The sequence below is a fragment of the Lithobates pipiens genome, unplaced genomic scaffold (genome assembly GCF_037356315.1).
Source record: "Lithobates pipiens isolate NorthernLeopardFrog02 unplaced genomic scaffold, aLitPip1_a1.2 Scaffold_19, whole genome shotgun sequence".
Classification (NCBI taxonomy): domain Eukaryota; kingdom Metazoa; phylum Chordata; class Amphibia; order Anura; family Ranidae; genus Lithobates; species Lithobates pipiens.
The window spans coordinates 218,756,904-218,784,189 of NW_027507764.1; the positions used below are offsets into that span (position 1 = coordinate 218,756,904).

Genomic DNA, 27,286 nt, shown 5'->3' on the forward strand with positions numbered 1-27,286 from the left:
ATGCTCTGTACCAATTTCACGCATACATGCTATTGCTTCTTCAGTTTTCTAAATAACACCTGCACATGTTTTACTTAGTTATCAGAGCTATTTTCTCCACCATGAGCATACACCCAAGATAGACAGACTCCGACAGCTAGAAATGAACGAAAAACAGTGGCTTTCCATTACAATGGCTCCTTAGCTGGAGGGAACAACCAGCGCAGACAGCAGCAGCCCCTTAGGAACTTCACTCTGCCTTCCCCCACCAAAGAAAAAACCCTACCACTTGCCCCTGTCTTAAAATAAAGAAAAATCTATTTACTAGACCATAAAGTCCAACATTGTTACTTCAAGCAAAAGTTCTCCCTTCGCTCGAGCTGCCATCTTTAATTGAGATCCAGTGGATGTGCAGACACATATGCATGACATCTTGCAAGCAGCTCTTAGAATTGGTATGTCACACATACCAGGAGTCAAGTTTGAGAAATGTATTCATAAACAGAACACAACTGGGGAGGGAGAAGTTCCTTTTTAACCGTATGGCGACCAGCCACCGCAGTTGCACTGCGGCAGCATGGCTCGGCTGCGCAAATCGCCATTATGCTACATTGGTAGCATAAACGGCCACTAGGGGGTGCACTCCCCAAACTGATGAGAGTGCCCTGCGGTCTCGATCGCTGACGGGCTCTTGTGATCTCTTGGGGCACACGGAGAACCAGGAGCTGTGTGTGTAATCACACAGTTTCCGGGTTCTCGGAGCAGTGAACTGACAGATCATCTGTTCATACAGACTATGAACAGCGATCTGTTAGTTTCCCTGCACAGTCCCATCCCCCTTCAGTTAGAACACTACCTAGGATACAAATTAACCCCTTCACTGTCCCCTCATGTTAACCCCATTCACTGCAAGTGACACATACAGTAATCAATGCAATTTTAATCGCACTGAGCGCTGTATTAATGCCAATGGTCCCAAAAATGTGTCAAAATTGTCCAACGTGTCCTTCATAATGTTGCAGTCATGATATAAAAAAAAAAAAAAAAAAAAAAAAAACACTGATCACCCCCATTACTAAAAATAAAAAAAAATTATAAAAATGCCATAAAACTATCCCCTATTTTGTATATGCTGTAACTTTTGCGCAAACCAATCAATATACACCAATTGGGATTTTTTTTTTACCAAAAATATATAGAAGAATACATATCGGCCTAAACTGGGGATATTATAGCAAAAAGTTAAAAATAATGCGTTATTTTCAAAATTGACGCTTTTTTTGTTTATAGCGCAAAAAATAAAAATGCAGAGGTGATCAAATACCACCAAAAGAAAGCTCTATTTGTGGGGGAAAAAAAAAAAAAAAAGACGTCAATTTTGTTCGGGAGCTACGTCGCACGACTGCCGAATCGCAAAAAGTGCTCTGGTCTTTGGCCAGCCAAATGGTCTGGGGCTTAAGTGGTTAAGGCACTCTGCCCGTGGCATGTTTACACTTGTGGGGTGTGAAGACATCCTGGCTTAGGCTGGGTTATAGTAAGTAAAAAAAATAATAATTGTATTTTCAAATGTTTGTTTACTAGAATTTATGGTCTAGTAAGTAGATTTTTCTTTATTTCAAGACAGGGTGAAGTGTTAGCAAGGATTTTAAATAGCTATTTCAATTTGCACTTTATCTTCTGATCATTGATCTTGCACACAGATTGTTTTGCGGTTTTCTTTCTGAAGAAAGGAAGCGTTCGCTGCGAAAGTGTTGGAGCCAGCTGCTAGAAAAGCAAAAACAAACTAGTGGCGCGACAGCAAAATTGAATATGATAAAATTTCATTCACACAATATTCTTGCATCAAAACATCTCAGGATTAGACTATCAGTATTATAATTACCAGGTTATAAAACCAAGCATAACTAATTTACAGTGACAGTTAATCACCCGATTTATTTATTTTTTTGTTAAAGCAAAGGCAGGAACCCTAGATTTTTTTTTTTTTTTTTTTAACAAACTTTATTGAAGGGTCATGAGGAAGTTCAACGCTCACAGGCAATTACCTCTTCTAGGTTCAGCTGTCTCCACAATCAAGCCGGTTGCAGGCTCTGTTTGCAACAGGAGTGATAGAAAAAATAAATAGCTGGATAGCCGCCCTACAAAAGATTCACCTTTATTGTATAAAAATGGATATCAAAGCATCACAAATGGGTACAGACTAACTTTACAGCAGCTGGCGTGTTTCACGCCAGGCATGGTGCTTAGTCATAGCTAGATGCTACATATACAGTCAGACACATATATACAATTTAACCAAGTGCAACAAAACATACCATAATCGCATAAAATGATCCCATGTATAGTAAAATCTGTAATTTTTTGGAGTGTGGCTATCCAGCTATTTATTTTTCCTTTTACTGAAATGTCACACAGACATTTCATGAAGTTCAATTGGCCACAGCACGATGCAAGGTGGTGCCTTGTGCTGCTCTGCAGTTATCAGCACATCGCACCCACACATCAACACAGTGGTGTAAGCTGGGCACACAGGAGACCAGGCATTTTGCCAAGTCATGCAGTGGGTCTGCGCTGGAATAACCACCTATTGCAGTCCCACCACATCTGATGTAAATGGACCCTAAATCAACATACTTCCTAAGTTACTAACAGCAAAGGCTATAGAGAAAATATGCTGCACCCAAAAGCACATACTACATCCTAGACGGAAGTCATAATTAAAGTGGTTGTAAACCATCTCATATACAGGCATACCCCACTTGTAAGTAAACAATGGGATTTACTAAAGCTGGAAAAGTACAAAATCAAGCTCACTTCTGCATAGAAACCAATGAGCTTCTAACCTTGGCTTGTTTAATTAAGCTTTGGTAATAAAACCTGGAAGCTCATTGGTTTCTATGCAGATGTGAGCCCGATTTTGCACTTTCTAGCTTTAGTAAATAAACCCCATTGTGTACTTAAAAGTGGGGTATGCCTGTACCCAGTGAAGTGAACAGCCTCAGGGGACACACAGAGCTAAAACAAATCCTACTACATAGGTTTTACTTGTTTATCTGCAGTCATCACTTCCTTTCCCTACACCCCTTCAAAAGGTCAGAATCCTTCTCCATCTGTTAGTATCACAGAGGAGGGGGTGGAAAGCTGCAGTAACACTGTGTGAGAGCTGATTGGAGGAAAGGCACCCCCTGTCCCCTCCACGCAGCAAACAGGAGCGAAGGAGGAATACAGAGCTCATGTGTTGGGAAAAGTGACTCAAGATTAGAACAGAAAAAAAGGAGCAAAAAGAGACAAATAACACTTTGGGCCCTTTCACACGTGCAGACCGCTCAGATCCGCCTGTCAGTTTTTTCAGGCGGACCTGAACGGACACTCCATACATCTCTATGACATGTCCGCTGACATCCGACCTGCCCCGATCCGATAAATCCAGATGGATGGAAACCCTATCCGAAACCTGATCAGATGAAAAAACGGACAGGTGGTCCATTTTCATCCGATCCCCCCTTTGAGGAGAGCGGAGATCTGTAAGTTCCGTTTTTTGCACAGTGTGCAGAGACGGACTTGTCATCTGCCGGCTCAGCGGGGATCAACCAATCGATCCGTTCTGAACAGGCTGATGTCTGAAAAGGGGCCTTATTTAGAGCTTTGGAGAGAAATAACTGCAGATATGTGTTTTGTTCAGATTTCATGGCACTGGCTTGCAAGAATAGCAGTGTGTGAATGTGGTGAAGATGAGGATCTGTACCCAAGATTCAGCATACAAAGAAAGCAGTAAAACTGTAAAACCGTGCCAGAAAAAGCACTTTCACATTATCCTGCATCGATCTGAAGCAGTATGGACTAATACGTAGCATATACAAGACATTAACAAGAGACTTGTGCAGAAATAATACTAAATATTAAGATTGTAACAAAGACTAGCAGCCTAGCATACTGCTCTCAGTACTCTCAGTAATTTACAGCACATACTAGTCATACCTTGTAAAAACGTGACATTCTCTCATGATCTGTTGTCTCCCACTTACATGTGTCAATGGTTGCTGCAAACTTTGTGGCAGTATCTAAGGGCTCAATCTACAATCGACTCAGAGGGCCATATACCAACAGAATTCAGTGTATTTCTGCTTGCTTGCATAGAGCTGTGGCCTGCAGCATGTACAAGTCAATAGCACTGACAGAGGAATTTTCGCTGTATGCACATTGGAGTGGTTACATGCATACAGCAGACAGTTATCATCCAGGTCGCTGGTCTATCCCTGAAGGCATAAAGCAACTTAGATGTGTGTCTGCCAGCCTGTCTTTGATTTAATTAGGCTGTAGCTGTATGAAAACCCAAGCCGCAGAAATATAAGCAATTATGATCTTCAACTTGCTTCACTTGTGTGAACACGCCCTAAAAAGGGCCACATCTAAGACAAAACAATACATGACTGTAGTTGGGAACACTGGTATTTTTCTGCACGAATGGGCTGGCTTGTCCTTCATGAGCCTCATAAGGCCGTACATTTCTGGAAAATTGTATTTTCGGTCTACTCAGGTGCATAATCCCTCTTGAGAATTGTGTTGTACAAAGCTGAGCATTCTGTAAGCCTTTTAATTGATAGTGCTGTAAATACAGAGCAAGTCCAGGATACCATAGAGAAATTGCTGCAATACAGGCATGTTAAAGAACTAGAGTGAAAAAGTAGGAGCCTAATACTATATGTGAGCAGAATAATATTTAGGAGCAAGAATAAACTGGAAAGGTTCCAGAGGAGCGCTTAAAAAAGGATAAAGGTACTTTTAGAGCCACTGGTAAGCACACCTGCCGTTTTTATTTTTATTTTTTAAAGTCAGCAGCTACAAAACACTGTAACTGCTGACTTTTAGTAAGGACACTTACCTGTCCAGGGAGCCTGTGCTGTCAAGTCCCCCCCCCCCCCCCCAAGGCCGATCCGTCCATTGGATCTGGTGCAGGCACCGCCAATCCAACTCAGGCTTCACTGCCGGATTCCTACTGCACATGCGTGAGTTGTGTGGCGCTTCCTGAATGGCCCTGTCGCCTTCTGGGACACACACAGGTCACAGAAGGCAGCGGGGGAGAAGAGGACATGACAGACTGGGCCGCGGCAAGGCTGGGACGGGAGTACACAAGGTACTTCATAAAAAGTAAGAAAGAAAGAAAGAAAAAAAATCATTCAAACTCGAGTGGTGGAGGGGCTGTCTTTCCTTCAAGACAAAGCTGTAAAAGTGGGTGGAACGCCGCTTTAATGCACAATATATATAGCATACCACTAACAATTTTAGGCCTCATGCACACAGGGCGTTGGAAAAAATGAGCTGCAAAGCCACCACCAACACCAGAAAAAAGCAGCTGTTAAAACTTGCTTTTAGTAGCTTTTTGCATTGGCATTAATGCACGTTTTGCCACGCTAGCTTTCAGCAGCGTTTCTCTGCCTCCATTAAAAAGCAATGGCTCCCTATGAGAGCCCATTGATTTGAAGTCGCACCTCAAGTCGGATCACGATGATCCAACTTGCGGTGTGGCTTGGGCACTGAGGATCTTGAAAAGGAACCCTCGCCAGAATGAAAAAAAAATAAAATAAATAAAAATCTGGAGTGGGGTTCACCCCCAAGAGCATACCAGACCCTTCGGTCTGGTAAGGATTAGGGATGAGCCCGATATTCCAGTCACCACAATGGGTGTTCGCCGAACAGCAAACATCATGCGGTGTTCACAGTAAATTCGAAAAAAATAAAAATAAAATTCATTTAATTTAAAACTAATCGCAACTGATCGCCGCCCCCCCCCCCCCCAAATCGATACCAGACCCTTAAGCGAGCACGCAACCTGACAGGCCGCAGGAAAACACCTGAAACCGCGTGACTTTGTTACACATTTTTTGATTAAACAACAGCTCTCCACTCCTAATATCCTCCCCCTCTAACCCCCCTAGTGCTTTCTATTGGCTAAACAAAAATGCCTGACATCAGAAGCTTCAAAATGCTTGTAATAAATTTCCAAAAACGCTAAAATAAGAATGCCTGAAAGTCGCTCTGCTCAGGTGTGAACAGAGCCTAAGGGTTTAAATACTTGCCGACCATCCACAGTCATACAGTGGCAGGTTGGCTCCCCTGCGTGAATTGCCGTATCTGTACAGTGGCCTCCTTAAAGGAGTATAGAGGTGCGTGCGCACCGACCGCGTGAGTCAATGCGGGTGGCCGGCGGCCACAATGGCGACCCACGATCGCTCTTGAGAGGGACAGAACGAGGATCTGTCAATGTACACAGACAGATCCTCCTGTCAGGAAAGTAGAGAGAGATCCACTGTTCCTAGTAATCAGGAACAACAACCTCTCGCTATTCCCTGTCAGTACACTGTCCCTACACCTCCAACTCCAACGGGAACACTTAACCCCTTCCGTGACAGTGACATTTATACAGCAATCAGTGGCTATTTTAAGCTCTGATCACTGTATACATGTCAATGGTCCCAAAAAAGTATCAAATCCGTGAGGTTGCAGTCCCAAAAAAAAAAAAAAAAAAAAAAGATAAAAATCGCTGATCACCACCATTACTAGTAAAAATAAATAAAAATGCCATAAGGCCCCTTTCACACTGACGTCCCGTTCAGGCCCGCCTGTCAGTTTTTCAGGCGGACGTGAACGGGTGCTCCATAGAGCTCTATGGAGCTTCGGATGTCAGCGGTGACATGCCTGCTGACATCCGACCCGCTCCGATCCGAAAAAGTGTAACGGAGAAAACAGCTATTTTTCCATCCGTCTGCGGATCGGATCGGGTGACGACGGGCACTGCGGTCCGGCGTCATCCGATCTCCCATAGGGCAGAGCGGCGCTGTGACAGGTCCGTCCCTGCGCAGTATGCAGAGACGGACCTGTCATCTCCCTGCTCAGCGGGGATCAACGGAGTGATCCCCGCTGAGCAAACGAATATCCACGGGGCGGATCAGAACTGATCCGCCCCGTGTGAAAGGACCCTAAGTCTATTCCCTATTTTATATGCTTATTGCGATTTTTTCTTACCAAAAATACGTAGAATACATATTGGCCTAAATAGATTACCTTTTTGGGATATTTATTATAGCCAAAAGTAAAAAATATTGTTTATTTTTCAAAATTGTGGGTCTTTTTTGTTTATAGTGCAAAAAATAATGCCTGGTCATTAAGGGGGCAAATCTCCCGGTCCAAAGCGGTTAATACTACTTTTAACTCATTGGTATAATTCATTGACACAAAAATGACTGTGCATCATTTTGTTTCATAAAAGCAGAATTTAACCACTTGCTTACTGGGCACTTAAACCCCCCTCAGTCCCAGACCAATTTTCAGCTTTCAGCGCTGATGCACTTTGAGTGACAATTGCGCGGGCATACAACACTGTACCCAAATGAAATTTTTATCATTTTTTTCCCACAAATAGAGCTTTCTTTTGGTGGTATTTAGTTACAGCTCGGAGTTTTATTTTTTGCTAAACAAACAAAAAAAGATGCAAAAAAAAAAAAAAAAAAAATCATGTTTTAATAGTTTGTTATAAAATTTTGCAAACGGGTCATTTTTCTCCTTCATTGAAGTGCGCTGATTAGGCGGCACTGATAGGCTGCATTGGTGGGCACTGATGGGCTGCACTGGTGGGCACTGATAGGCATAGTTAAGGCGGCACTAATAGGCACAGATAAGGCGGCACCGATGGGCACAGATAAGGCGGCACTGATGGGCAAAGATGGGCACAGATAAGATGGCACGGATGGGTGGCACGGATAAGTGGCACGGATGGGTGGCACGGATGGGCACTGATAGGTACCACAGATAGATGGGACTGATGGGCACTGATAGGTGGCACTGATAGGTGGCTCTGATAGGTGGCACTGCTGGGCACTGATGGGCGGCACTGCTGGGCACTGATGGGCGGCACTGGGGTGCAGCACCTTTGAGGCAGATTGGGTGGCACTGTGGGTGGCACTGTGGGGTGGCACTGACAGGGGGCACTGACAGGGGGCACTGACGGGGGGCACTGACTTTTTCTTTTATTTTTTTTCAGGGTGGCACTGCGGGAGGCAGGTGGGCACAGGCAGGTGGCAGGTGGTCCCTTGTATTGATGGCCGTGATCGGGACTGATGTCCCGATCACGGCCGCCGGTGATCGGCTTTTTTTTTCTCTCCTCGCGCTGTCAGCGCGAGGAGGAATAATAGCCGATTACCGGCTCCGTTCTATCACATGATCAGCTGTCATTGGCTGACAGCTGATCACGTGATAAGGGGTCGGGATCGACCCCTTACACGGATCGGTGATCAGGCGAGTCTCACGGACTCGCCGATCACAGAGCGCGCCGCGCGCGCCCCTCAGGGGGCGCGCAGGCCGCTCGTAACCAGGACGACGTCAATAGACGTAGTCCTGAAAATGTAGGTCCGCGCTAATGCCGTCATTTGGCAATAGCGCGGATCTGAAGTGGTTAAAGGTGAAATTCAGCCTAACCTCGTTTGGCTGTACTTCTATGGATTACAGGAGTGCAATTAGTTTTTCACTCCTGTGACCCGTTTTCAGCAGAGATCGGTCTGAAGTCCACTCTCTGCTGACGTCACCAATGTCAGTCCAAGCACCACGTCATCCTGACCACGGAGTCTGGATACACCAGGTGCCTGGACTCACCTGTCTTAGCCGCTGCGAGCATGAGCCGGCTGCTCCCACCCCCTCCCCAGCACTCCAATGAATGAGGAGGGAGAAGAAGAGAGAGCTGTGACCAACAGTCTACAGCCCTCTGCTCATGGAGCTCTGAAAACCGAGCGATTGGCGGTGTTCGATCGCTCGGCTCTCAGTGTGGAGGCGCTGGGGGACACCTAAGTAAGTATGATTGGGGAAAAAAAAAATCCTTTACTTCTCCTTAAAATAAAAATGCCCAACTAAATATTCAAACTTCTGTAATATGATAAATGGTCAGATATAATAAAAAAAAGAAATAGAAAAAAAAGAATAAGCATAATCGAAAAGAACAAAGGGCATTAAGGCTAATTCTTAGGCCTCACGCCCACGGGCGTTTTTACAGCCGCGTTTGGGAGATTTTTTTACAGCTTAAAAAACGCCTCCAAGTTAATCAATGGCCTCATACCCACACAGGCGTTTTTGAGCTGCAAGTAGCATAGGCGTTTTTAAGCTCCAAAAATAAATAAATAATAAAAATAAAAAACCAAGACAAGCACGTGCTGAGGCTCCAGCTCTGTAATAACACCAGATGCCGGTAAAAGCTGTTAAAACTAGGCCTAATGCTGTATACAGAGTGTGTTAAGCCTCATCAGGCATTTCTCTGTCTATATTCAAAACCAATGATTCCCTATGGGATCCCACTGATTTAAATAGAAGTAGCACCAGAAGTCGGATCATGATGTGGTGTGACTTGTGTGCAGAGGATCTGGAGAAAAAAAATAAAAATAAATTGGCGTGGGGTCCCTCCTGAGGACAATGCCAGACCCTTCGCTCTTCATTCTGGTATGGATTTTAAGGGGAACCGCCAGGCAAAAAAATAATTTTGCATGGGGGGGGCCCCCCTCCCCCCCCCCCAAATCCATACCAGAGCCTTATCCACGCACGCAGCCCAGTAGGTAAGGAAAGGGGGAGAGAGACGAGCGAGCCCCCCACCCAAAGCACCTTGTCCCTATGTTAATGAGGACAAGGTCCTCTACCCGACAACCTTGGCCAGTGGTACCCCTACTCATTCACCTAAAAAACAAACAAAAGAAAAACACCACAGTACACAGGTTTTTAAAGTATTTCATTAAGTCAGCTCTGACGTCTCTTCCAATTTCTTATCCCCTCTCTGGCTCTTCTCTCTCCGCTGTCTTCTCGCTCTTTTGACAGGTCTTCTCCGTTGCGTTCTCCCTCTGTTCTTTTACCGATGCTGACTCAATGCGATCTCCCAGTGTAATGCTGAGTCCGCCGTGTGCAATAACTCATATTGGCATGGGGGAGGGCCACCCGCTGATGTCATCCGGAGGCTACGCCCCCTTGTGATGGCATCACCCCATCATACACCGAGCAATGACCGCCCCATGCCAACATAAATCATTGCACATGGTGGACCCAGCATTACACCGGGAGATCGTATTGAGTCAACATTGGAAGAAGAACAGAGGGCGATGACAGTGGAGAAGACCTGGCAAAAAAGCAAGAAGACAGCGCAGAGAGGAGAAGAACCAGAGAGGAAGAAGAAATCGGAAGAGATGCCAGAGCTGCCTTAACCAAATACTTAAAAAACCTGTGTACTGTTTATTTTTGACACTTTTTTTTTTTTTTTAGGTCAATGGGTAGGGATACAATGTACCCCAGGGGTGGCCAACCAGCGGCCCAGGGGCCACGTGGCCCACGCAACCATCTGATGAGCCATCTGATGTGAAGGTGCAGGAGCAGCTGGCTCAGGATATCAGCGGCTTGCCGAGAGGCTGAGCCATGTGCCAGTCCAGGGTTGTGTGTGGTTTCTGATCATATCGTCACAATCTTGCCCCAGCCTAGGCCAGCTCTGCAACGTCAGCAGGCTTCGCCCCGCTGTCTGCTGAAAACAGGTCACAATAGTGCAGAACGAACTGCACTCCTGTGATCCACAGGACAAGTACTACTCCTTTATTCAGCATTTTCACCAGACTGCAAAGCCAACAAGTATCTCATGTCTTTAAAAAAAAAAAAAATACATTAGAAAAAACAGGGAAGAAAACAGCAATTGTGCATAAAAAAGGCCTGCAACCTGCTCCATAGAATTCAGAATTGTGATCTCCGTTACATTTCTTTGCAACAGAGATCACAAGGAGTAATATTATAGTCTCTGGAGGAACATAGCTGATTGTTGCGATTATATATGTTGGGATATTGTTGTATGGTTGTTTTTGGAACGGGAGTATCAGTGTTACGCTTTTGTCACAAGTTATTTTGGCACCACTAGATAATTTGTCATTTTGATGTTACATAGTTAGTAAGGTTGAAAACAAGTCCATCCAGTTCAACCACAAAAAAAAAAAAAAAATAATAATAATAATAATAATAATAATAATAATTAATATCATACAATCCCATATACCCAATTCTATACCCACAGTTGATCCAGAGGAAAGCGAAAAACCCCAGCAGAGCATGATCCATTTGCTAAAGCAGGAGAAAAAAAATTCCTTCCTGATCACCCGAGAGGCAATCGGATTTTCCCCGGATCAACTTTACCTATAAATGTTAGTACCCAGTTATATTATGTACATTTAGGAAAGAATCCAGGCCTTTCTTAAAGGAATCTACTGAGCTGGCCAGAACCACCTCAGCAGGGAGTCTATTCCAATTTTTAACAGCTCTTACTGTGAAGAAACCTTTCCATATTTGGAGATGAAATCTCTTTTCCTCTAGACATAAAGAGTGCCCCCTTGTCCTCTGTGTTGATTGTAAAGTGAATAATTCAACACCAAGTTCACTATATGGACCCCTAATGTATTTGTACATGTGGATTATACCCCCCCCCCCCCCCTTAATCTCCTCTTATCAAGAGTGAATAAATTCAGTTCCTGTAATCTTTCCTCATAGCTGAGCTCCTCCATGCCTCTTATCAGTTTGGTTGCTCTTCTCTGCACAGATGTATGTGGTTTCACTGTGAATATTGCATGTGATGTGTCAGTGCACACTCATAGCAACTAAAAATACATTCATCACATTTAAAGTGCTACTTTGCCATAAAAGGACACAAACAGGAATAAAAAAACAAAACAAAAAACCTGTAGTTAAATAAACGATTTCAGAGGTCAATAGCAGCCTGCTTTTCGCTAAAGTTATCATTGAGCAGTGCACATGACCCCAACTATCAAGTAATGCTTGTTCCAAATAAACAGAAGTGAGGGGGAAAAGGAGAGATTTAGGAGCTCGCAGAGGGCATTACAAGGAGGCAGAAAAACATAGAAGAAATTTCTTGAACAGGATGCCCTATATCCTTTCTAGAATTATCAGCTACATAGGCAGCTTAGTGCTGGCTGTAGGGCTTGCCACATGCCCCATACACAAAATTATATATATATACATACACATATACATATACACACACACACAGATGTATCTTTAGGATATTATCCATGGATGACACTGCCATAGAATGTCCCTAACTGTCCAGGAGCAAAAACCCTGTATCATGGCTTAATAATGTGGCAAACATTGTTCTCCTTACCCGTTTACTCTCCTGCTTGTTTGTATGTACCTTTTTGATGCATTCCTATTTCGGTGGGTCCTTGACTATCTGAAACTGTTTGCTATAGCATGTTAATTTTGTCCTAAATAAAGATTATACAAAAATAAATAAATAAAAAGCAAACTGCTTAGGTGTGAACTGAGCCTTATGCTGACCATACACGTATCAATTTTTGGATGAGAATATTCATACGAAAAATCTTTGTACAATCGCTGAAAGAATGTCGTTTGAAGACTTCAACATGCAATTTCTGAATGAAAACCACATACAATCTAAAAATTCCTTTTGAGAAAGAAGTTTTCTATTCTGCTCCTTTGAATTTTCCCATCACCGTGGTCGACAACCAACGTCGATGTAACCCCCAACAACAATTAGAAAAGTTTCTTAAAAAGAAAAAAAGTCTATATAATATATTACAGTTCTGTCTGAAAATCCAGAAAACAGTCGTCTTTAATTATTTTTTCTTTAAATAACAAATTTGATCTCCAAGTCTGATGATATTTACCAGATTCACCATCTAATAGTATATACAGTATATTTCTTCTGTGTTATTCTCAGAGGGGAATAGAGATTTTGCTCCCTAACCAGATAGTTGTTTATTTATATTTACTAGTGTATAGAGATAGTTAATACGTAAAAAAAAAAAAAAAAAAAAAAAAAAAAAGCTATTTATTCTTAACTATGTTTGTTATACACCACACTTTAAGGTTATTATCTGATCAAAACAATCTGCCAACTGATTATGAAAAATCGATTATGCACCCCCAAGCAAGACATTACATTCGTGTGCAAGGGACCTTAATATAATAAATAAAAAAAACACATACAATGCATTATGGTAACAGCAAGATATATGATGCAAGCAACTAACATATTCCACAATTCCAAATATCGTTTGCATGGTTATAATGGCCACTAAAAAAAAAGTCACATTATGCTTGTATCTTGAGTGGCTCCAAGACACTTGCCACAATGAACACTGGTACAACAATTAAAACACAGACTCTGCAGGACTTGTACACCTCAAGCAGAAAAGACACTATAAACATATGTCAGTCAACATGACATGTCTCACCTGGCAGCCCTTCTTGTGGTGAAACCCGACCACCACAATATGCAACACAGGTCCCCCTCGTCCCCTGCTCCCAGAGGTCTCTTCCCCAGCCTGGAGATCCATGACTGAAGTTGGAGCGACTGAGGCGACCCTGCCACAGCCCCCAGAGGTATCCCTGATGTCTTTCTTTAGCTGACGCCGTAGTATTGAGGTCTCTCTCCCTGGGAACAAAGCACAGTAAAGAATATGTCCAGGTGAGGGTGAGTACTCCTATCACAGATCTTACTGAATGTTTTGCTGTGTACATATCCTACTCCCCTGCAATAGAAGACATCGAACCTCACCCCCTGCTGGGCAGCAAGTTCAAACTCTGCTGTCTTTGGGCATTAGAGGATCCCGCATAGTCTTCATAACTTGACACTTCCAGGAGTGTCTGATGCATGCAACACCCACCCAGCGCTTTAGTTCTTCCTACCAGCCCCATGTCAATATTGTGATGTAGGGCCGACGGAAGGAACTGCAGCACGCAGTGTGGGGGGCGGCAGCATTTGGCACTCTTAGCCTTTGTACACAAGGTCGGAGATTCCGACAACCAAATCCGTCGGATTCTGTCCGTCAGATTTCGTCCGACGGATTTTGTCAGAAACTGTTGCATACACACAGTCGGACAAAGTTGTCGGAAAATCCAACGTGATGACGTTATTTCGTTGCGACAGGACTACGTTCACGCTAGTAGCCAATAGCTTTGGTGTAGGAATTTGATCTGAGCATGCGTGGCACTTTGTCCAATCGGAATTCTCTACACATGATCGGAGTATGTCCGATCGGAGCATTTCGGCAGAAAATTTTACCAACAAGTTGGAAAACTTGGTCCATCCGATACTCCGATGGAAACAGTCCAATGTAGACCACACACAGTCGGAATATCCGACAAAACAGTCCGATCAGACACATTCCGTCGGAATCTCCGACCGTGTGTACAAGGGCTTAGAAATGTAACATCCTGAAGACTTTGCTTGTACCCGTGCAGCTTAAAAATAGAGTTGTGGACTCACCTTCTGCCAGAGAAGTAGGTATCTGCCGTATTCTACTGCAGGCACAAAGTTTTACATTATAAAGGATAGGTTCGCCTTTATAAAATAAACAAATAAATAAACAAAAGCAAGAAAATGTGAATTAATATTTTGTTTCATTTTACAGGAGCCTGCAAAGCATTGCACTTGCAAGCAGTGAACTACATGTGCAATGTCAGGACCCTGAAAACTCCTTCTCTAGCTCTCTGCCGGTACCTTCCTCTCTGTTGGAGAGTTGGAGGAGGAATTAACCACTTAAGCCCCGGACCAATTTGCAGCCAAAGGACCGGGCCCCTTTTTGCGATTCAGCACTGCGTCGCTTTAACTGACAATTGTGCAGTTCCCAAATAAAATTGGCGTCCTTTTTTCCCCACAAATAGAGCTTTTTTTGGTGGTATTTGATCATCTCTGCAGTTTTTATTTTTTGCGTTATAAACAAAAATAGAGCGACAATGTTGAAAAAAATTGCAATATTTTTTACTTTTTGCTATAATAAATATCCCCCAAAAATATATAAAAAAACATTTTTTTTTCTCAGTTTAGGCCGATGCGTATTCTTCTACATATTTTTGGTAAAAAAAAATAATAATTCGCAATTAGTGATTTATTGGTTTGCGCAAAAGTTATAGCGTTTACAAAAAAGGGGATAGTTTTATAGCATTTTTATTATTTTTTTTTTAATAGTAATGCGATTTTTATTGTGACTGCGACATTATGGCGGACACATCGGACATTTTTAACACATTTTTGGAACCATTGTCATTTATAAAGCAATCAGTGCTATTTAAATGCACTGATTCCTGTGTAAATGGCACTGGCAGTGAAGGAGTTAACCACTAGGGGGCAGTGTAGGTGTTATGTATGACGCTACATTTTTTTTATTTTAGGGGGCGTGGCCTGGCATGTGACATCACTGATCGTCCTTCCCTATAAAAAGGGAACAGACAATCGGTGACAGCCACACAGGGAAGCACAGGGAGAGGTTTGTTTACACAGACCTCTCCTCGTTCTTCAGCTTTGTGACCCAATCGCGGGATGCCAGCGGCAATCAGGTCCGCTGGTCCCGCGGCCACGGAGCTCAGGACCGGGTTGGGAGTGTGCCGCTGGCAGTGCGCTCCCGACCCAAGGCTGGGCACTTAGAAAGCAACGTACAGGTACGCGCTTGTGACCAGCCGTGACATTCTGCCGACGTATATCGGCGTGAGGCGGTCCTTAAGTGGTTAATGGACTACAAGTGCACCAATTACCGCAATCGTGTTCCATTGAGAACTAGAGGTCTGTAGGCAAAAAAAATTTGTTTTGGATAGAGTAGTGGTTCTCAACAAGGGATCGACCAATATCGTTTTTTTCGGTGCCGATGTGATACTGATATTTCAGCCACCTCTCTGGCTGATAGCCGATATTATGTACATTAAATTTTTTTACACTGTCCCTTTACATTTTTTTTTATCACTTATTGCTGTCACAGGGAATAGTAAAATCTCTTGTGACAGTAATAGGCTGTGACAGGTACTCTTTATGGAGGGATCAGGGGTATAAGACCCCAAAACCCTCTTCTGCACTTGAAAGTATTCAAACGTCAAGATCAGCATTTTTGAATACTTAATTTTTTTTTAAACTGACGCCTTTAAGATGCCAGTAATCTGGGAAGGGATGTCATGATATCGCTTCTGGGTTACTAGATCCGAAACCCAAATGAAGCATCGGCTTTGTTCAGGCCTTCGGTGGGATGGGACAGCCCAGGCATTCGACAGGAGGGACGTCCCCTCCCACTGCTTGTAATAACAGCCAAGCAGTTGCTGAGCCGCATCGGTTGTTATTACAGTAAAGCTGTCTGCTCTAAAGAAGGGTACCGGTATGATGCATGCAAAACCCCTTGAAGCAATATTGGTACTTGTTTGATTCAATATGAATCATATTGAATCCAACAGTAATATCAGTCAGTTTTGTGACCAATACTTCTAAAAAAAGTGAATATTGGCCGCACCAATAAAACGGTCAATCCCTATTCTCAACCCTGTCTTCAAGTAACCCCAACAGGCCAAGTTGGCAGGTTTTTCTTCATCTTGCACAGGTGCTTTAAATCAGTAAATGACTTGGTATTTTGCACAGCTATTTTATCTAAGAGAAATTCCCAAAACATGGCCTGTTGGGGGTACTTGAGGACAGGGTTGAGAACCACTGGAGTGGAGAACAAATAGAACACCTGTTAGTTATTACATGTCTGTGCTCCCGTTAGGGAGATTCACCCTCTCCATTTGTCCAGTTTACCATTGTCATTGAAAGTATAAAAAAAAAAAAAACCCACATTTTGGGTTATCCCCAGAAAAGTAATGGAGGGGAAATCTTCCAAATCGGGAAACAAGTTCTGGTCCCCAAGGAACTCCCTTGATTTACAGAGATTTCCTCTCACTTGCTGTTTGGCTATGGGATGGGACATAGATGGCGAAAAAAAAATAATCTGACAGGGGTTATAACCCTCCCTTGTTCTATCCAGAATTAAAAAAATAAAAGGTTTTGCCTGTAGTTCTACTTTAATGCCCCAGGAAGGGGCATTTTCACCCCTTCCTGCCCAGGCCAATTTTCGGCTTTCAGCGCTGTAACATTTTGAATAACAATCGCGCGGTCATGCGACGTTGTACCCAAATGAAATTGATAAATTTTTTCCCCCACTTTCTTTTGGTGGTATTTGATCACCTCGCAGTTTTTATTTTTTGAGCTATAAACAAAAAAGATAATAAAAAAAACAAAAAAAAAAACAAAACAATATTTTTTTACTCTTTGCTATAATAAATATCCCAATAAAAAAAAAAAAATTATATATATATATTTTTTTTTTACAAAGCGATTAGTGCTATAAATATGCACTTACTGTGTAAATATCACTGGCAGGGAAGGGGTTAACACTATGGGGGCGATCAAGGGGTTAAATGCGTTACCTAGGGAGTGATTCTAACTGTGGGGGGGGGGTGGGACTGACTAGGAAAGGAGACTGATTGCTGTTCCTATATACTAGGTCAATCTCCACTATTCTGACAGGACGTGGATCGGTGCGTTTACACACACCGATCCACATTCCTTCCCGAACACATCATATAACGCCCGCCTGGAGGAGCGGAGTGTTCCTGCGGCTGTCATATTACAATGGCTGGGATGGGAAGTGGTTAAAGCTGAATTCCAGGAATTCATCTACTTTGGAAAAACTGCAGGCATACCATAAGTTAAGTCTAAAAAGGTGCCTACCACCTCCTGGACTTAACTCTATTAGGCCGCGTACACACGCGCGGACTGTTTGCCCAACCTTGTTCGTCAAACAGTTTCGGCAAACAGTCCGCTCAAAATTTGCATGAGCGGACTTGCCCACACACGAGCGGACTGTTTCAGCGAACTGTTTGCCAAACAGTTCGCTCAACTTTTGAAATGAACGGACTCGCCCACGTAAGGAGGAGGCAAATCCGCCCATTTCGAGCGCGTGAACAGGTAGGCGGGGCCCGCGAAGGAGACGTCGCGGGCTCCGCCGCCTGGAATAGGCTTAAAGGGGAACCCCAACGCCGAAAAAAAAATCGGCGTGGGGGTTCCCCCAAAGTCCACACCAGACCCTTGTCCGAGCACGCTACCCGGCCGGCCAGGAAAGGGGGGCGAGCGAGCGCGCCCCCCCTCCTGAGCCGTACCAGGCCGCGTGCCCTCAACATGGGGGGGTGCCTTGGGGAAGGGGGGGCCGCGCGGCCCCCCCACCCCAAAGCACCTTGTCCCCATGTTGATGAGGACAAGGGCCTCTTCCCGACAACCCTGGCCGTTGGTTGTCGGGGTCTGCGGGCGGGGGGCTTATCGGAATCCGGGAGCCTCCTTTAAGAAGGGGGCCCCCGGATACCGGCCCCCCACCCTATGTGAATGAGTATGGGGTACAATGTACCCCTACCCATTCACCTGTGAAATAAAGTACAAAAAAAAAACACAACACAGAGAAAAAATATTTTATTGCACAGCTCCGGGGGTCTTCCGTCTTCGGGGGTCTTCTCGCCGGACTCCTCCGCTATCTGTGTGTAGCTCTTTTGCTAGCGGAGGAGTCCGGCTTTCTTCCTCCCCGCCGCCGGCCTCTTCTCCCGACTTCGGGGGTCTTGTCCCCCTCTTCGGTTCTTCTGCCGGGCCACCGCGCCTTCTTGTAGCTCTTTTGCAGGCGGTGGCCCGGTCTTCTGTCGCCGCTGCCTTCCGTTCTTCTGTCGCCGCCTTCGGTTCTTCTGCCGGGCCACCGCGCCTTCTTGTAGCTCTTTTACAGGCGGTGGCCCGGTCTTCTGTCGCCGCTGTCGTCGCCGCCGCCGCCTTCCGTTCTTGTTCTTCTTCTTCTCCTGGAGATGTTGACTCGACGAGCTCTCCGGCCGGAATGCCAGGGACACGCTCCGCTGCCACTTATATAGTGACAATGGGGCGGTGTCACATGGTATATGTCACATGGGTTGGTCACATGGTGACCCCGCCCCCTTACGATGTCATAGTCCCCATGGGACATCAACCCATGTGACATATACCATGTGACACCGCCCCATTGTCACTATATAAGTGGCAGCGGAGCGTGTCCCTGGCATTCCGGCCGGAGAGCTCGTCGAGTCAACATCTCCAGGAGAAGAAGAAGAACAAGAACGGAAGGCGGCGACGACAGCGGCGACAGAAGACCGGGCCACCGCCTGTAAAAGAGCTACAAGAAGGCACGGTGGCCCGGCAGAAGAACCGAAGGCGGCGACAGAAGAACGGAAGGCAGCGGCGACAGAAGACCGGGCCACCGCCTGCAAAAGAGCTACAAGAAGGCGCGGTGGCCCGGCAGAAGAACCGAAGAGGGGGACAAGACCCCCGAAGTCGGGAGAAGAGGCCGGCGGCGGGGAGGAAGAAAGCCGGACTCCTCCGCTAGCAAAAGAGCTACACACAGATAGCGGAGGAGTCCGGCGAGAAGACCCCCGAAGACGGAAGACCCCCGGAGCTGTGCAATAAAATATTTTTTCCCTGTGTTGTGTTTTTTTTTGTACTTTATTTCACAGGTGAATGGGTAGGGGTACATTGTACCCCATACTCATTCACATAGGGTGGGGGGCCGGTATCCGGGGGCCCCCTTCTTAAAGGGGGCTCCCGGATTCTGATAAGCCCCCCGCCCGCAGACCCCGACAACCAACGGCCAGGGTTGTCGGGAAGAGGCCCTTGTCCTCATCAACATGGGGACAAGGTGCTTTGGGGTGGGGGGGCCGCGCGGCCCCCCTTCCCCAAGGCACCCCCCCATGTTGAGGGCACGCGGCCTGGTACGGCTCAGGAGGGGGGGCGCGCTCGCTCGCCCCCCTTTCCTGGCCGGCCGGGTAGCGTGCTCGGACAAGGGTCTGGTGTGGACTTTGGGGGAACCCCCACGCCGATTTTTTTCGGCGTTGGGGTTCCCCTTTAAGCCCATTCCAGGCGGCGGAGCCCGCGACGTCTCCTTCGCGGGCCCCGCCTACCTGTACACGCGCTCGAAATGGGCGGACTTTCCGAGCGGGAACAGTTTGCTCATTTCGAAAGTAGCCTACACACGGGCGGACTGTTCGCTCAAACACAGTTTCAGCGGACAGTTTTTCGGAATTTCCGAAAGACTTTGTCCGTCCAACTGTCCGCTGAAAGCCCACACACGAGCGGACTGTCCGCCCAAACACTGTTCAGCGGACAAGGTTGGGCGAACAGTCCGCCCGTGTGTACGCGGCCTTATTCTCATTTGACAGGTTTATTGTGCTCCAGGAAAATAACTTCTGGAGCTCCAATGCTGCTCTCTGTGGTCTCAGTTCCTTCAAGAGCAGAGTTGATGAAACTTCTATGTCTGCTGCCATTTACATAATACAAAGGCTTCTGTGGAGGGGCAGAGGGGAGGGGTGCGCATAACTGCTCTTTGTGCCTCTCACAGGCAGAGTGTGTCCTCAGGGAGTGCAATAAACCTGTCACAGATAATAGCAATTTTTGTAGGTAACATGCCCCTAATTGGACTCCTAGGGGTTTATTTATTAAAGGCAAATCCACTGTGCACTAGAAGTGCACTTGGAATTGCAGTCACTATAGATCTAGACATGCAAGAAAAAGAAAAACAGCATTTTTGCTTGTACACGATTGAATGATAGAAATCAGCAGAGCTTCCCCCAAGATCTACAGCAACTGCACTTCCAAGTGCATTTGCCTTTAGTAAATCAATCCCATAGTGTGCACGGACTTTTTGCAAAGTTGCTAAATTCCTGGAATTCAGTTTTAAAAGGCTTGCTTCAAACTGTTGAACTGTTAGCACAACACAAGAAATGATAGCTTTGCATGCTAAAGTGTTGCAGTGCTAGTTATTCTTAATTGTACCACCAACCCACCTTTCTAACAAAGTATCAAAAGGGAGTAATACATATTTTATTATATCTTTTCATGTGACAACACTGAAGAAATTACACTTTGCTACAATGTAAAGTAGTGAGTGGAAAGCTTCTATAAGTGTATAAAGTGTAAATTTGCTGTCCCCTCAAAATAACTCACTCAACAAAACAGCCATTAATGTCTAAGCCACCGGCAACCAAAGCGAGTACACCCCTAAGTGAAAATATCCAAATTGGGCTCAAAATGTCAATATTTTGTGTGGCCACCATTATTTTACAGCACTGCCTGTCAGTGCTCAGACCATATGCCGCACACCGCATAAAACCGGTCTGCATGGCTGTCGTCCCAGAAGGAAGCCCCTTCTAAAGATAGTGCCAAGAAAGCCCACAAACAGTTTGCTGAACGCAAGCAGACTAAGGACATGGATTAATGGAACCGTGTCCTGTGGTCTGATGAGACCAAGATAAACCTATTTGGTTCAGATGGTGTCAAGTGTGTGTGGCGGCAACCAGGTGAGGAGTACAAAGACAAGTGTGTCTTGCCTACAGTCAAGCATGGTGGTGGGAGTGTCATGGTCTGGGGCTGCACGAGTGCTGCCAGAACTGGGGAGCTACAGTTCATTGAGGGAACCATGAATGCCAACATGTACTGTGACATACTCAAGCAGAGCATGCGCTCCTCTCTTCAGAGACTGGGCTACAGGGCAATATTCCAACATGATAATGACCCCAAACACACCTCCAAGATGACCACTGCCTTGCTAAAGAAGCTGAGGGTAAAGCTCAAACATGTTTCCAGACCTAAACACTACTGAGCATCTGTGGGGCATCCTCAAACGGAAGGTGGAGGAGCGCAAGGTCTCTAACATACACCAGCTCCGTGATGTCGTCAGAGGAGTGGAAGAGGACTCCAGTGGCAACCTGAGAAGCTCTGGTGAACTCCATGCCCAAGAGGGTTAAAGTGGTTGTAAACCCTTACAAACCACTTTGACCTACAGGTAAGCCTAGATGTAGGTCTAAGAAATATCTCCTAAACCTACACGGTTTAGGAGATATTTACTAAAAGACAGTCACAGCTGTCTACAGCGCATGCGCCATAGACATCGGCGCGCAGGCGCACTATCGCCGTTAGCAGCATGCTGCCGCTAACGGCGATATGCCATTAGTGGCGGCTCCAATGCGCGGGAGTGACATCATCGCTGCTCCAGCGCAGCTATACCCTTAAGAAGATGGACGCTCCGGACTACAGGGGACAGCAGCGACATCGCTGGCTCCTGTGTCAGGTAAGTGATACATAATGGGCTACTATACAATACATAGTAGCCCATTATTCTTTACCTTTGTAGGGAGACAAAGAGGAAGTAAACCCATCAGGGTTTACTTCCTCTTTAAGGCAGTGCTGGAAAATAATGATGGCCACACAAAATATTGACACTTTGGGCCCAATTTTGATATTTTCACTTAGGGGTGTACTCGCTTTTGTTACCAGCGGTATAGACATTAATGACTGTGTGTTGAGCTATTTTGAGGGGACAGCAAATTGACACTGTTATAGCTATACACTTACTACATTGTAGCAAAGTGTCATTTCTTCAGTGTTGTCACCTGAAAAGATATAATATTTACAAAAATTACATACAATGTATTATGTTACAATAACTAATTCATGAATGTTTTTAGTGTGATATGGTGCAATGAAATGAATAAGCTGAATTAACACAACTCATATTAGCATGCATGTAGTACTGCAACACAAAAGTGTAAGTCTAGCTTTAGGCTTCATGCACATAGCTGGAAGAGGGCATACATACATACATACATACATCATGTAGCAGCTGGTGTAAAGAAATCGCAGGTGCAACGTAAAGCCTCCATTTCAATGAATGGCTGTTTGCTGCTTCACAAGAGTTCACTTGTATGAACTTGTTGATGTGAAGCGATGCACAACCATGCAAACAGCCTGCTCATTGCAATAAGAGGCTGTATGCTGCACCTGTGGCTCCCTTACATCAGCTATTTACACTCCATGCATTCTGTTCTGTACGCCCTCTTGCAGCCATGTGTATTTAGCCTTATAGTATCTGTCTTGGGGCTTTCATACATGGTCCTATTCAGGGCGTATGGGTGAACAATGTAAATTACGGTTGTAGTTGTGCTGCTCGGGTGCCACAGCTGCAGCATACTTTTGCCCATAGACATGCATTACTAAAAACGTCATATGCAACTATATGTGCACAGGCATGTTTTTTCAAAACATAACATTTTATATGTTAAAAAAAATAAAAATAAATACACATGCACAAGTAAACTCATGCAAAGCAACCCCTACTGCTCCTATTTAGCACTGCCTGTGTGACAGTCACTGTGTATACAAATCTCCTCCCTTGATTACTGCCGTTTGTCCCTAACCAAACATGGAATAAAACTAGTACAATGTGTGTAGACAGGTTGAGCTATAATCAATTCCTATCTCCAGAGCTCTTTATTTACATTGGATTTTCTCCCTGGTCTATCCTTCACCCACACAATCCCTTTTATATACAGCAAACTGATCGGTCTCTATTCCTACCTGCACACACTGTCCTTTCTGTATGATGTGTCAGTCCTCACCGCCCATCACACTCCAATAGGCAGCTCCTCTATACCCCGACTAGGAGCTGTACACTCACTCTGCTTCCTGGTCTCTGAGTCATGTGGTGTGCACATCAATCCCAGCATGCTCTGCTCCTCTCCTCTCCTCATCGTTTAGTTTACGTCAGACACCAGAGTCTGTCTCGTCAGGTAATAGATAACCAGCTACATGGCAGTTTCTATGGAAATGGTATAAACAAAATTGTGAGATATATATATATATATGTGTGTGTATATATATATATATATATATATATATATATATATATATATATGTGTATATATATATATATATATATATATATATATATATATATATATATGTATATATATATATATATATATATGCCTGTACACATGTTTACATGACTTTTGTCAGAATTAAATAAAAGAGTTTAACCACTAAAGCCAGTGAAGCTTTTACCCCCTTAATGACCAGGCTATGTTTAGTGATACGGCCAGGGGCGGACTGACAACTCATGGGGCCCCTGGGCAATAGGAGATTATGGGGCCCCCAGGCAATCAGAGATTATGGGGCCACACAGTATACAATCACACAGTGCACACAGACATGTTTCTATTGGCTGAGACAGAACTGGAGAGGTGGGGCAGCTATAATCTCGGGATTTTTAGACCAAAAGGATGTCGGTAAGGGACATTTCAAAGAGAGATGTAAAAAAAATACAATTTTTTTACATACTGTCCCTGGTTTTACTGAGGCTGGCAACCCTGATGGGGCCCCCTAGTGGCATGGGGGCCTTCGGGCAGTGGCCCAATGGTCAGTCCGCCCCTGCATACGGCACTGCGTTACTTTAACCACTTTCCGACCGCCTTATGTGGATATATTGCACGTACAGGCAGAATCACGTACCTGTATGTTGACCTTTAACCTCCCTGGAGGTATTATTATTTCAGATTTTTAGTGCTGAAAGCGGTATAATTATTTTGCATGGAAATTTGGCGTTTTATATTGTAGGCCTGTAATTCTTAGGAATAACTCACTTAAAGTGGTGTTCCAGACACCAAAAAAAAAAAATGCTTAAAATTTCTTAAAAATAAAATAAAAATTAACTTACCTCTAAATGCCTGTTGCTAGGGGTCCCTCGTAGTTTGCCTCCTTCAGTGCCCGGGCACCTGACGTCACTTCCCTTCAGCGCAGGGCTCAGCTCCGCCCCCTCCCTCCTGTCAGTCATCTGGGACACGTGACAGGTCCCAGATGACTGTGCGGCCAATCACACGGCCCACAGTTGCAATGCTGGCGCCGCGGAGAGGAGGGGGCGACAAAAGGGGCTTCGTTCCCCCGCATTGCTGGACCCTGGGACAGGTAAGTGTCCGATTATTAAAAGTCAGCAGCCGCAGTATTTGTAGCTGCTGACTTTTAATTTTTTTTTTCTTACGGGAAACTCCTCTTTAAATCTGTCCAAACAAGAGTCTAGTAGACATCCAGGGTATTATAACGTTTGAAACACAAAATCATAAATTATAATATAATAAATAACTATAAATAATTATAACAAAGAATAATAAAAATTATTCAATAATGTAATCAAATCAAAAACACAGAATTTTGATCAGTTGCAGAATTGTCGCTGTCATTAGATTTAGTGTTGAAAATATTTTTATTGAAACATGTCAAGTAAAAACAATAAACAGTAACCATCATGAGACAAATACAGACAGGAACAGTAACAGGAGTACAATTACGGGAGGCCGGCTAATGACAATCGGCCATAGCCGGTCCCTGACGGGAAGCTTGGAGAGTAGAGAAGACGGCCTGCTCACCGATCCACGAGGCCACAGTAGTGAGAAATACTCATGGGTTACTACATGAGGCATTATTTATACAATAACATAAAAAAGATAGAAAGAAAGAGAGAAGAGAGAGGAGCAAAGTAAAGAGGAGCAAGGCGGTATAGGGGAAAGCTAAATAGCAAGAGGAGAGGAGGGAAAAGGGGGAGGAAGGGGGGGAGGGGGAAGGAATATGGGCAGGGGGGGGGGGGGGTAGGGTAAGGGAGAGCCCACAGCTTCCTCATGCGTTCAAGATTTGGTTCATTAAAGTGTCAGAGGAAGAGAAGCGGAGCCAGATCGACCATTGAGAAATAAATTTGGCGTAAGTGTCGTTGTCCAGTGCCAACATCTCCTCCATTCTCATAGTGTCATTCATAATCGATACCCACCGTGACAATGGGGGAGTGGTCGTCGTCTTCCAATAAGCAGGTATCAGCTGTCTAGCAGAGGACATAAAGAAACGGAGCAATCTTTGTCTCTGTGATTTAATAGACCCGGGCAGAATAGAGAGTAATGCAATTTTTGGAGAGATAGGAACCAGAATATCAGCCAAGAGATTATAACATTCAAAAACCTGTGTCCAGAAGGGGCGGATCCTCTCACAGTCCCACCAGACATGCATGTAAGTTCCGACTGAAGCTTCACAGCGCCAGCAGGTGGCTGGGGTAGACAGGAAAATCCTGTGTAAAGTAGCAGGGTCCCTGTACCACCTGGATAATAGTTTGTAGTTCTTTTCTTGAGAGTAGCAGGAGATTGTTGACTTATGTGTGAAATGAAAAGAGGTATGCCATTCCGGCAAAGAGATGTCTTCACCCAAATCCGCAGACCACAGCCTGGTGTAATGTGGGAGTTGATCATGTGCTAAAGTCTGCAGTAGGTTATATAAGGAGGACAGTAAGTGCTTGGGAGTTTCTGGAAGCGAGCACAGTTCCTCGAAATTGGTAAGCTTGCAATGTATTTGAGAGGAGGAGTGTAGGCGTTTGGCAAATGTGGACACATGTAGGGCTGTGAGCCAACTTCCGGAGTCTGTCACGGAGACCGGGGTCCCCTGAGAGGGATGCACAAATGTACGGGCTTGCGGCCATTCTGTGCGCTTAAAGGGTCCTAGGGAGGCTGCCCCTGTACTTTGTGGTAAAGCAGGATGGTCAAAGAGGGACGTCAAGGGGCCCTGATCCGAGGAGAGAGTGGTGTTTAGCCCCGTCCTGTACCACATCGTCAGGGAGGCTAAAGTCAGTGGGGACAAGGATGTCATACGAGAGTAGTCCTGTTTATAACCCCATGGAAGAGCTCGGAGATCTACAGGAGAAAGGTCCTGTTCAACAGACACCGAGGCCTTGCAGGAAGGGCAAGAGAACCATTCTATGATGCGAGTCATATGAGCGGCCTTATGGTAAGTCTCAAAGTCAGGGAGGCCTGTTCCTTCTAAAGTCTTCGGGATCGTTAGTAGTTTAAATTGAACCCTGGGGAGGCCCCTGTTCCACATGAATCTGATTGCCAGCGAGCGTAGGGAGATAAAAAACGATTTGGGGACGGGGATGGGGATTGTTTGAGATAAATACAGGAACTTGGGTAGAGTGTCCATCTTTAGGATATTAATCCGTCCGAACCAGGGCAAGGGAAATCCCCCCACTCCTCGAGGTCCTTCCGTATACGGTTAAGCAGGGGGATATAATTCAGAGAAAACAAATCAGCTAGGTTGGAGGGTATAACAACCCCCAGGTACGAGATCCCCTTGGCCTGCCATTTAAATGAGAAGTTGGATTTCAGAAGGGACAGCGTAGAGGGGGTAAGGGATATGTTAAGGGCTTCTGTCTTAGAGATGTTGAGCTTAAAGTTACTATAGATACCAAAACGTTGAAATTCACTGAGTAGGGACGGTATGGAGATGTGTGGATTCTGAATATACACAAGGAGGTCATCAGCATACAGGGAAAGTTTGTGATGTGCAGACGGAGTTTGAATACCAAGAATGGAGGGGTTTTGTCGTATGGCACAAGCCAAATGCTCAATGATGATGACAAAGAGGAGGGGGGACAGGGGGCAGCCCTGTCGGGTACCGTTTGCAATGTCAAAGGGAGCCGATGTTGTACCGTTGACCAGGACCGTAGCTGAGGGTCGGGAGTATAGGGACATTACTTTTGAGATGAAGGGAGCTCCGAGGCCAAGTTGTTCTAGAGACAGCTGTAGAAACCTCCAACTGGCCATA

At 45.0% G+C, this 27,286-nt stretch overlaps 1 protein-coding gene across 1 annotated transcript in view; it reads right to left on the reverse strand.

Annotated features, from left to right (window-relative positions):
• Positions 1–23,376, reverse strand: part of AVL9 (AVL9 cell migration associated) — a 138,380-nt gene extending 115,004 nt beyond the window's left edge. Inside the window, exons 1-2 of the mRNA XM_077491700.1 lie at positions 23,231–23,376; positions 13,254–13,453 (exon numbers count right to left, since the gene is read on the reverse strand). Of these exons, the coding sequence (XP_077347826.1) occupies positions 13,254–13,355 (102 nt within the window). The 5' untranslated portion in view covers positions 13,356–13,453; positions 23,231–23,376. The remainder of the gene's footprint in view (positions 1–13,253; positions 13,454–23,230) is intronic.
• Between the last annotated feature and the right edge of the window lie 3,910 nt (positions 23,377–27,286).